This window comes from Salvia splendens, chromosome 20 (assembly GCF_004379255.2).
Source record: "Salvia splendens isolate huo1 chromosome 20, SspV2, whole genome shotgun sequence".
In the NCBI taxonomy this organism is placed as follows: domain Eukaryota; kingdom Viridiplantae; phylum Streptophyta; class Magnoliopsida; order Lamiales; family Lamiaceae; genus Salvia; species Salvia splendens.
Window position 1 is genome coordinate 17,417,812 of NC_056051.1, and position 11,856 is coordinate 17,429,667.

The following is an 11,856-nucleotide window of genomic DNA, read 5'->3' on the forward strand; positions in this document are numbered from 1 at the left end:
GTGTTTTGAACATGCAGTTATAAAACTCATGTTATTCTCTGCAGAAATAAAGTATTATGTTTTGTCCATTATTTGTGTTATTTGGTTTGGGTTTGATCTCACTAAGGATTTGGGAGGACCAGTTGGAAATAGGCATGTATGATCACCTTGCATGAAATTTCCATGCTATACTCCATAATTGATCTGTTGTTGATTATGTTTGCATATGTGATTACTGATGGGTTTAATCATGAAAAAATATGGTGGCTGCCTCTTTAGTCTTATGCTGATATGGTTGATAATAAGATTGTTTGGAAATACACTATGTGATAGCATATTTGAGCGCTCATTCGATTTGTACACATTTATTTGGTGTCATGTGTTGCCCAAGTGGGAGATTGTTAGAATTTTTGGGCTTGCACATGACTAATTTAATGTGTATGGCTATCTTTCAGTTGCCCAATTAAAGTGATTCAATAAATATTAAGTTTGGGCTTAAAGTGTATTTATTTGTTATGGAAATAAGTGTAGATACCATTTTGTGATTTTCTATTTGATGAGGGACCGAATAGAAAATAAAGGTTCTTATATTTATATAAATATAAGATTAGGTTATGGTCCCCAGACGTCAGAAAAACGTTCAATATCTCTGTATTCTCTCGGCAGACTATTGTTTGGAAGATTCATAGCCGCTGCAAAGCAATTCCGCTGCTTAATTCGTTATGGATCAAGGTACGCTTCCGCTCTACAGTTTATGCTCCTTCTTCGTCGTTCTTGGTTAATCATCATAGAGAGCTTTATGTAATTGTTCACTCAATTATTCCAACAGTTGGAGCATGCATCGTCCGCGGTATCGTCCGTCCCACTGCCGGCGACGCGGACAATACCGCGGGCGATGCAACGCATTTTATATTTTTTAATTCTTCAAAATTTATATATATACACTTGTCCATTCTCTCTTTCTTCTCATTCTCTCTATTTCACTTATTACAAAATGAATCCCGGTGATTTTCCAAGTCCGAATAGTCCGATGTTCGGTGGTGGTGCACGGTGGCCAGGTACAGAACCTGAGAATACCGGCCCTTCAACTCCAACACCCAGTACGATCCCGATTTCAGCACGGATTTCAGTACAACTCCTAGCTCCTCTTGAAGGACACGCAGAAGTTCTAAGGAGGGATTCTGCCCCTATCGGCTGCGGCGAAGAGGATGAAGAACACCGCCGCCGGTGATTATACGAGCAGCGACAGCGGCGCACCTCCGATTGACCTCAACCAGCCGATGTACGAGGATGAGAGTTTAGGCACACCGATATCTTCCCGGCGTCCCATTGGCATCAAGGCTGCCAAGAAAAAGGGCAAGTCGAAGGCGACAACATCATAGGCCCTGGCCTCGACCCCGATAGCGACCCGATCCCGGCCCCAACTTCGGCTGCGGGACATGCCTACGCGGAGTTGGTGCGGCCGCCAACCGGAGTACGTTGTTGGACACGCACCACGCCCTCAGGCAGTGTGAGGACCCGGGCGAAGCCGAATACCTCAAGTGGATGATCGATGATCTGCGCCGCAAGTTGAGAATGATGTAGAGTATGTCCTTTTTATCTGTAGTGAACTTGTTTTTTATTTCTAACTCTTGTAAAAAATTTTTAATTAAGTAATGTAGGATTTGCCTTTAAATCGTGGTGCTTTTTTTTATTATTATTTTACAAGACATTTTTGAAAATATAAAATTAATTAACAAAACAGTAGTGAAAACTATATGGCGGACTTTAGGGCGTCCCACTGCAGGTGGAAGGGTAGGAGGATAGAATGATGATGTGACGAAGCATAGAGCGCCCCATTGTGGATGCTCTTAGATCTATTTCGACAAAATTGAGGAGAGATAAAAAGAGATAGTGTAAACAACAGTGAGAGTGAAAATATGTTGAAAATGAGTGTATTTATAGATGAAATTTGAAATTTAATAGAATTCAAAATAATTAAAAAAAAAAGTAAAAAATGGTTTCACAGCAGCCGCTGTTCCATTTTGCTTCATGCAATAGAGCCGCGGCTCTATTGTGAATGCCTGGGCCTTCGTGCAACAGTTTCCTTCTTCTTTTCTCGTATCATTCACACACTCACGCCACTTCTAAATGGGGAATATCTTTGGTTCGTTGCCTCCTCACCATGATCATGTTGCACATTGCTGAGAAAAGCCCCGAATCTGAACATTCATTCCAACTTGTTCCGCCGTTTTAGCAGAAACAACATCTGCTTCGTGTCTGCAACGCAGCAAAAGACGTGCAGCGAGCGTTTTCTTCTGCTACGGCCTCTCTAACTCAAAGCAGCTGATGACACCATCTCAAATCTACCAATAGTCCCTACACGAGCAGGCGCCACTGCGAAAATGATGGAACCTATTGATATCTCTCAAGATGATTTCCCTACCAACCAACTTCGACACAAACTTGAACTCGTTGTGGCAATCCCCACAGACTCTAATATTTTTCTTGATCGACACTGAGCCCCCTCTGGCGTGTTGAGTAGCGCAAACGCCAGAGCCAGCTTCTCGCTATGCAGCTGCAGCCGCTCCTCCCTCTCTCTCTGGTCCGCGTACCACAGCACATGGCTTGTATCTGCCTCATACCCCATTTTCGTGATCTCCTCTCTCAACTTCTCCCACATCGCACGAATTTCCTCCCCGCGTCATCATTTGCTACAAATTGATGCACGGAGCTCCCGATCTCCACCCAACTACAAGCCGGCTCCTTCTTCACACCGCTGTCAGCCATTATCTTCCTCACTCTTGCAGCCTCGTCGCGCCTCTCATGAGAGGCGTAGAGGTTTGAGAGCAGCATGTGGGGCCCGGATTCGTAAGGATCAAGCTCAAAGACGTGCTCAGCTGCATACCCACCTAAAAACATGTTCTTGTGTACCCTACAAGCTCCAAGCAGAGCCTTCCAGACTGCTGCTGTAGGCTCAATCGGCATCTTCAATATGAACCTTTCAGCACGCTCGAGCTCCCCAACGCTGCCAAGATCAACAATTGCCACATAATGTGTAATCTGCGGCACACACTTATTTTCTTTCATCAATTCAAAATAATGCAACCCTTACTCAACGAGCCCAGTGTGGCTGCAAGCATTGATCACACAAAGGTAACTAATCTCATTCGGCTCAAGTCCCAAATCGCGCATTTCCTCAAAGAGATCAATGGCCTCCTGGCCGTGCCCATGCTGTGCGTAGGCAGTGAGCATTGAGTTCCACGAAACAACATCCTTCTTCACCAACCGATCAAAAACCTTCTTCCTCAATGCTCCCCCCCCCCCCCTTGCCATACCTGTCAAGAAGCGTGTTGCCAACAAACGCAACGAGCTCCACTCCCATCTTGATCATATCCGTATGCGCCCATTTCCCCTGCTCCATAGCTCCATTGCACGCGCAGGCTGCAAAGATGCTCGAGTATGTGAAATGAGTGGGTCTAAAACCTCCCCTTTTCATCTCCGCGAATAGCTTAAGAGAACAATGCCCCTCTCCTTCCCTTGCATACGCTGCAATCAGCGCATTCCAAGAGACTTCATTCCTAATCTTGAGCTGATCAAAGAGGACTTTCGCTTCGTCTATTTTACCACATCTTGCATACATATCCACCAACGCACTACCAACATAGACATTACCCTCGTACCCGAATTGGATGGAAACACCATGATAAACTCTGCATTCCACCGGCCGATTTCAGAGCGCTTCCGAATGTGAATTCATTAGGCTTGAATCCCATCTCCACCATCTCCACATACAACCTCAATGCTTTATCGAACTCACTACTCTGCGAATAGCCAGTGATCAGCATAGTATAAGAAACCATATCTCGTTCCGTCATTTCGTCGAACAACCTGCGTGCACTCTCCGGTGAGGCGAGGGATTTCGTGGCGAAGTGCCTCGTGTGGGATCCCGAGGAGCGGTGGACGGCGGCGGAGCTGCTAGGGCACCCGTTCGTCGCGGAGGCGAGCAACGGGGTTAGGAAGTCGACGAGGAGATCGCCTACAAGTGTGATGGATCAGTGCTTTTGGGATGAATTGGAGGTTTCGGATTGTGCGTCGGATCTAACAGAGAGTCCTTCGACTTTGGACTCTCCGACCGGGAGGATAGGTTGCTTGACCGGAGATGGATTGAATTTCAATTTCTCTGCGGCCGCGAGGGAGGAGGGTTGGATCACGGTGAGGGACAATGGATGGGAATTGAAGGAGTTATTGAGTTGAATTATGAATTGATTAATGGAGGTTTAATTGAAGTTGAGGAATCATTGTTTCATTCAAATTGGGACGAAATTAGTAGTAGCAATATTGATGTTAGTAGTTTAGAATATATTCTTGGTGATAGTGATGTACATGATTCTGTACTAATAAGTGTTGCTTTGGAAAGAACGGTTATGAAGGATTTTTGCGATTCAAATCAGCTTTTCAATGTGTTAGCATTTTCCTCTTATTACTCAGCAATCTTCTCGTGATTCATATCAACTCTTTAATGCTATCTCTTTTTGTGTTTTCATTTTCCTTTCTCTACTATATTACTGCAATCTACTCATAATTCCGATGATAATTTTGGCGTGCAGCCAAAATTACTTGATTAAGCCTCCCTTTGACTTTCCAGTATTGTTTGGTTCTAGGTGTTTTTAAGCCTCTTTGTTTATAGTATAAATTATTAAATTCGTTGTTTTGCTTTTTACATATTAACAAAATACATCACTATACCCATAATTTTACTTCACTCTTGTTAACAAAAACACATCACTATTAGCATGATTTTACTTCACTCTTGTTTACAAAACACATCACTCTTAGTATGATTTTACTTCACTCTTGTTTACAAAACACATCACTCTTAGCATGATTTTACTTCACTCTTGTTTACAAAACACATCACTCTTATTATGATTTTACTTCACTCTTGTTTACAAAACACATCACTCTTATCATGATTTTACTTAACTGTTGTTTACTAAACACATCACTCTTAGCATGATTTTACTTCACTCTTGTTTACAAAACACATCACTCTTATTATGATTTTACTTCACTCTTGTTTACAAAACACATCACTCTTAGCATGATTTTACTTCACTCTTGTTTACAAAACACATCACTCTTAGTATGATTTTACTTCACTCTTGTTTACAAAATACATCACTCTAAGCATGATTTTACTTCACTGTTGTTTACAAAACACATCACTCTTATTTTGATTTTACTTCACTGTTGTTTACAAAACACATCACTCTTATTATGATTTTACTTCACTGTTGTGTCCAAAAACATCACTCTTTTTATGATTTTACTTCACTGTTGTTTACAAAAAACATCACTCTTAGCATGATTTTACTTCACTCTTGTGTCCAAAACACACCACTCTTAGTATGATTTTACTTCACTCTTGTTTACAAAACACATCACTCTTAGCATGATTTTACTTTACTCTTGTTTACAAAACACATTACTCTTAGCATGATGTTACTTTACTATTATTTACAAAACACATCACTCTTAACATGATTTTACTTTACTCTTGTTTACAAAATACATCACTATAACACTTCTCTCTTATCATCAGTGATACAATTAAATTCAAAAGTAGGAATTAGGACCTTAGGTTTATACAATTAGGAGAGACAGGTGGTTGAAAACATAACAAATAGTAGTAGAAAACCTCAAAAGATTGAATTTCTCATCTCGATCGATCCATTAAAGGGAATCAAAATTAGTAGTAATTCCAATCAATCAACATATACAAGAGAAAAAAACACTGGAATGAATAGAAACCTAAATGATTGCAATCTAAGGATTTATCGGCAGCGGCATCACCTGCACCGCCGCCGCTTTGCTAAGCTTAACAAACGGAACATCATCGACTTCCTTCTCTTGACTACTACACCTCCTCTCCGCTTCCTGCTTCCTCATAAATTTATCATCTGCATCCTTTAAGAACTTGAACGTCGGAGGCGGCGAGGATGACAATCTGTTCAGCTCCGACTCCGTCATCGCCTCGCAGCTACACAAATTGGAAGCCTTAAACCCCAACGAAGGGATAGGGCTGCCGACGACGATGGTGATTGCTTGAATCGCTGTTTCAATTTTCCTGAACAGAGAAGAATAATCGCAGTTTTTTTTCAAATGAATTCAATTTGCCGACGTAACCTAATTTTGGCTATGCAATGACCATTATACCCTCGCCTTATTATTGTGGAGTAAATTTGTGATTGAGAGAACTAATTTCTCCTTTAAATTCAAAAATTAGATGTATTAATACTAGCCCTTGATTTTTTTGATCTTGTGACTATGATTTGTTCTCTAGTTATTTGGTTAGGGGTATTTGCCATAGATCACTACTATATATATATATATATATATATATATATATATATATATATATATATATATAGGGTCACACTAGTGTGATACCACCTTAAGTAAATAACAACTACCAAATGTATGTCATATGATCTTGAAATCGTGTGCTTCTAATTTAGTTAGATGGATGGCAATACTGTTTGGGAGAAATATCTAAAGAGGGTAATTGAGTCACATTGTAAAATGTCGTCCATTTTTATTTTAGGTGGGCAACGAGATTTCTGGAAATCAACAGATCTTCCGTATGATCTCTCGCTCCATCTCCCCTAATTTTCCGATCAATCATGCTTCTTATTCTAGGAATGTATTCACACTCTCTCCCTCAACTACTGAAGCAGGTGAACCCTAGTGTTGAAGCAAACAGATTCAATCTCTCTCCGGCATCAGTTATCATCGAACAACAATGTCCCGGTTGAAGAGAATGGCGGCGAAACATGTTGGGGAATCATCTGGAGGTGATTTAATGTCTATGTTTTCTGTTCTTCGTTCTTAATTTGGTGTTTTCGGTAGAACTTTGCTTCCATTGGTGTTCATTTATGCGAACTCCGAAAATGTCACATTGTTTTGGCCTATTACAGTTGAGTATCAATGGAGTTTGTCCAGTGAATCTATTACTTGTTTTGGTGATAATGAAGGTCGTGTGTTGTCTTGTTGTATTGATTTGACCAATGTATTGTTTAGATATTGGGTTTTTCCAAAAATGTCTCACTGTTTTTTTCCGATTACAATTGGGTAACAATAGAGTTTGTCCAGTGAATCTATTACTTGTTTTGGTGATAATGAAGGGCGTGTGGTGTTTTGTTGTGTTGATTTGTCCAATGTATTGTTTAGATATTGTAGAAGCGAGTTCTTTGCACATTTAATTTCAAATTTCTCTTGACATTTAGCAGACACTATTGATCTCTTACCATAGTAATTGTGATGTATCTCCTCTGTTGTAGTGATGTATCTGATGGGTTGATGAACAAAGAGAAATTTTGGCCTTCATTTAAGTGATGTGTTGATGTATCTCCTCTTTTGTTGATGTATCTGCTGTGTTGATGTATATATGCTCTGTATTGATGTAAGAAAGTTTGATATCTCCCTTGTATTGATGTATCTGCTGTATTGATGTATCTCCTCTATTGTAGTGATGTGTCGTACTAGCTATGTAGATATTATAAATGTTAATGTCAATCATTGTAAACATTATAGGTACAAAGCGTAATAAAGCCTCAACTGCAATCGTTGTAAGCAATAGGATTGATGCAACTGATGATGGGGCAACGCTCCTAATCAAAAGGAATACAAGAAATTTTGTGAAGATTTTACAATGTTTGAATGAAAAACAAATAGCAGCAGTTACAGAAATGGGGTTTGGAGAACTTATACATTACAATGTTTATGCAATACCAAGAGAGTTGGCCTATTGGTTGTTAAACAATTTTGACCCAATTAAATGCAACATTGCGCTACCAGGTAGTGGGCCTGATTTGCACATAGATGAAAGTGATGTAGAATTGACATTCGGTTTTCCACGAGGTGACGTCAGAGTAGAAAGGATTGGCAGGCAGGATGATCTAACCATAATGAGTAAGATAGCAGGTGTAGTGGGTAAAAAAAGACCAAACGTTAAAGCTAGTAAGGTTGCAGAGGAGATGTTGAAGGACGTTGAAGGTGGAGCTTGGTTTAAAAAGCTTTTTCTAATTTTGTTGGAGTCTGCATTAATTGAGACGTCGGCGTGTGGCTATGTTAGGCCAAAAATATTACATTTCATCGAAGATATTACAGATTTTCGTCGTGTCAATTGGTGTGGGTATATGATTTCCGTTCTGCTTAAAATGCATAGACATTGGAAAGAACACAAAACAGCAACATTTAGTGGTCCAATTGTTTTTTTGGTGGTAAGCTCCCAAATTAAATTCAGTATTTTCTTGTGTTGACATGCGCATACTGTTGTGTTGATTATAACCTCATATTGTGTTGATGTTATATACTTTAATTATATTTTGTCAGTGTTGCTATGTTGATCGAATTGTCCATGGCCAACGACCTGTGCCACGTTGCTATCCTACGGTCAAAGGATGGACTGAAGGTCTTTTGAAAGAGCGGCATGAAGCAGAAAAAAAGGACGGGTCTTATGGCAAGGGATATTTAGATCAACAGTTTGACAAACGTCAAGACAAGTCTAGGGCTGAATTCGTTGACGGTGGTTTAAGCGAACGACAGAGTGGAAAATAACCAACTGATTATCCGAGAAATACGACACACCTATCTGGGACAAATGGTACCATTAAGGTGGCTGATGCTGTGATCAATCTAATGCAAGTACTGAAGGATACTCCTGTAGAAATACGAAGTTCAGACTATTTCAAAATGATGTGGGACATGATGAGGAGGGCATTCGGTATAGCTGATACCACAATTGAACAAAACACAAATCCAGTGGGCACCCTCACACAATCAATGTCACAGGAAGAGTGTCATGGTAGTCAATGGTCCGAGACATTGGATGCGCTCTTGAAGGGGGCTCAGGAGTTGTTAGACAAAAGACATGAGTTCCCAAGTTTTAGTTTGGGCATGGGGTTCACACAAGTAAGTGTAGTGTTTGTCTGTCTAAAAATATACTTTTGCTAATGCTTGTAACATTAAGCAGCATTCAGGTTGATATTGATTAATATATGGTGTTTTTGATGAATTGTAAGGATTTATATGCCAGAGCTGACGTTGGTGGTGGCAATGGAGGCCTCGGGGCTGTAAACGAAGTTCTTATTCATGAGAAACACAAAACTGATGACGTGGTAATAGATGCAATGGTTAGTAATTTTAATATCATGGCAGTATCAGTACAACATCAATGCAATTAGTTCGTATAAAAAATTATAAAGTTGAATTGATGTTGAAAACATTTCACATCTTTAAGGGGGGATGGTCTGACATTGACATTGAAGAGCATCACCTACTTGTTGCAAGCCTAGCTGACTATGTAAGTATAATTAGGAGACTTACTAAAAGCAAAAAAAAGTTTTAACGTATATGTGTTGACAAATGATGTTTAGGAATGTAATATGGAACCGGATATGACTGTTGGGAACAATGGTGCTGAGGTCATCGCAAAAGGTGTTGCAAATCATACTCCAAGTACAATGGCTGGTGGTGTGCATACTATACCAAAAGTGAATAAATCGGACGACATAAGCTTGGTAGGACGTATTACACATAGCAGTCTACGTTTTCGTACTGTGTTGAAGTGTTATACTATATTGATATGCAATATTTATTTTGTTGATGTTGTCGGCAACATCCGTGTAGGACGAGTCTTGGTGTCATGAGAAGGGAACAAGTGTTGAGATTGCCAACGCAATTAAATTGACAAATTCAATTGTCCAGGACATAGCAAGAGAGGTAATACAACATAGTAGAAGTTAAGTTTACAATGTTTCGTTATTTTGTTAAACTTCAACAGCTCGAGCACGACCACACAGACTCGATTATATGTTCGGAACATCAACAGGCTTTGATTGTCGAGAAAGGGAAAGAAAAGGCACATGGACCAACTTTGGAAGTATCAGAATATCAAGATAGACACCAGACAACAGACAAGATTGCAATTGAGGTTAAAGATATTAAAAATTAATTTCTCTAAAGTTCTTATTTTCTGATTATAAATCCTTGAACTCAGGCGCCTCCAATATCTGAAGAGCTGGTGCGAGGGGTTCAGAAGCGTGCTACGAAGCGTAAGGGTCCAGCTTTGTGCTCACCTTACAATGAAAGGGCTGTACCGATTACGATAAAACTGAGTAGCGAAGAAAGAGACATGTACTACTGGTTGGTGTGGACTCAAGGAGAAAATGAGTAAGATAATTTCGCATTTACATTTACATCTCGTCCTATTGACATAGTTTTCTATTTATGTTGACATTTGAGTTTTTGTTGTTGATTTATTGATTTACTAAATTTACTGGCTCGTATACAGCAACATGGAGGTTTACTTCGACGACATCGTCCTACTAACAAAGATACAGATGCTCTCAATGAAACCTCATAGCCATGTTTTTGAGAAGGTGGTTGACGCCTGGTCGTCATACTTGAATAACATGGAATTTTATCGAGCACCGTCGTCACCGTCACGGGTGTTCATGACCACTTTCCCATGTGTATGTGAACCACTATGCTAACAGTAAAACCAAACTAATCTATAAAGTTGCTGAAATACATATTAATTGCAGTTGCACAGTTTCCTGAATCATACTCGCGATTGGGATCGTACTGCTGGATTTCATGATTTCTGCCAAAGTGTTGATTCTCATGTCCAGAATCTCACACATTTCAATTGGAATGTGATCGATATGGTAAATACCTTTTAAGTCAATACTTATTTAGCTTTTCTTCAATATCTATCGCCTTTAGTTAATCCATCTGCCCCTTGTATATTAGGTGCTTTTTCCTATGTACTCCAGACGACATTATTACCTTATTAGTTTTGGACTGAAGACTGGAAAAATGGACATAATTGACAGCTGCCCCCCATCCAATGGATTGAAAGATCGTAGCAAGTATGGTGACGACATTGAGTTACTGGTATGTACATTCATTGATGTATTGATATTTTGTAGCATATTTATAGATATCAATCATCAATTCAGTATAACAGTGAAGTCCTTTTATTCTTTTGCAGCAATATTTTTTTAGTTCATATCTTGAGGGTAAGAAACATAAAATGCTAGCAAAAATAATCAAAGGGTGCGAAATTCGGATCATAAATATGCTGTGGCAAGGTACCGGAGGCAAGGATGATGATGCTATATTCTTAATGCGGCACATGGAAACATATATGGGCCAAAAGGTGAAGGATTGGCATATGGGGCTTGCAAACATATCTATGAAGAATCTGCAGAATATGCGCGGTAAATACTGCAAGGCTTTGCTGACGACAGACTTCAATTACCATTCTGTTGACATTAAGGATTGTGTGAAGAAATATTTCAAGGATAATAAAGAGAAGAGGACCAAGATAGTTAAGTTTAAGGCAGATTTGATGTGCAAGAAGCCTAAGCGAAAGTTGATTTAATTATATTAGTTGTCCAGTGTGTTTGATCTTCTAGATCATTTGTTTTGAATTCTAGATGGTGTTTTTGGCTGTTATTATGAAGATGATGTTTTCTGTTGTTATTTTCCGGATGATGTGTTTTACAGGATGATTATTATATGTAGCTTTTTTAAGGAATTTGTGTCTACATTGTGTACTGTTAATATAGCAGCACGTCATTTTTTATGCTCCATGCAACAATTCATACTTTATTGGGAATAATGTCAATGGTCATATTTTATTCGAAGTGCATTGATAATTATAAAAAATTAAATTGATACTTAAAGTGAATAACATTGATTTACAAACAACTAAAAAAGCCATAGATATGTTGATAGTTTTGCAGTTAAATTAATCTTGAACAATATTGGTGTTCAGAGTGCACAAGAAAATTATTGGAAACGACAAAATAGTTCTACAGATCCATA

The 11,856-nt window shown here is 39.3% G+C and overlaps 1 protein-coding gene and 1 pseudogene across 4 annotated transcripts; one reads left to right on the forward strand and one right to left on the reverse strand.

Moving 5' to 3' along the window:
• Positions 1-1,899: 1,899 nt before the first annotated feature.
• LOC121781575 lies at positions 1,900-4,013 on the reverse strand (annotated as a pseudogene).
• Positions 4,014-6,454: 2,441 nt separating this feature from the next.
• LOC121782214 lies at positions 6,455-11,566 on the forward strand. Of its 4 annotated transcripts, XM_042179953.1 has the most exons (14): positions 6,456-6,602; positions 6,696-6,815; positions 7,555-8,243; positions 8,356-8,934; positions 9,045-9,155; positions 9,263-9,325; positions 9,399-9,542; positions 9,652-9,744; positions 9,806-9,955; positions 10,022-10,194; positions 10,316-10,496; positions 10,569-10,691; positions 10,777-10,920; positions 11,018-11,566. In XM_042179953.1, exons 4-14 carry the CDS (start codon positions 8,662-8,664, stop codon positions 11,408-11,410), a joined length of 1,848 nt encoding a protein of 615 aa, XP_042035887.1. In that variant the 5' UTR covers positions 6,456-6,602; positions 6,696-6,815; positions 7,555-8,243; positions 8,356-8,661; the 3' UTR covers positions 11,411-11,566. The 4 variants fall into 4 exon arrangements, with proteins under 4 accessions (XP_042035889.1, XP_042035887.1, XP_042035885.1 ...); XM_042179951.1 differs by having other exon boundaries at positions 6,456-6,815; XM_042179954.1 differs by having other exon boundaries at positions 6,458-6,815; positions 9,854-9,955.
• Positions 11,567-11,856: the final 290 nt, after the last annotated feature.

Coding starts and splice junctions, on each gene's coding strand:
- LOC121782214 (XM_042179951.1), top strand. CDS start 8,662: ATGCAAGTACTGAAGGATACTCCTGTAGAAATACGAAGTTCAGACTAT. Junction 10,195..10,315: donor TGGACTCAAGGAGAAAATGA/GTAAGATAATTT, acceptor GCTCGTATACAG/CAACATGGAGGTTTACTTCG. Junction 10,497..10,568: donor TCATGACCACTTTCCCATGT/GTATGTGAACCA, acceptor TATTAATTGCAG/TTGCACAGTTTCCTGAATCA.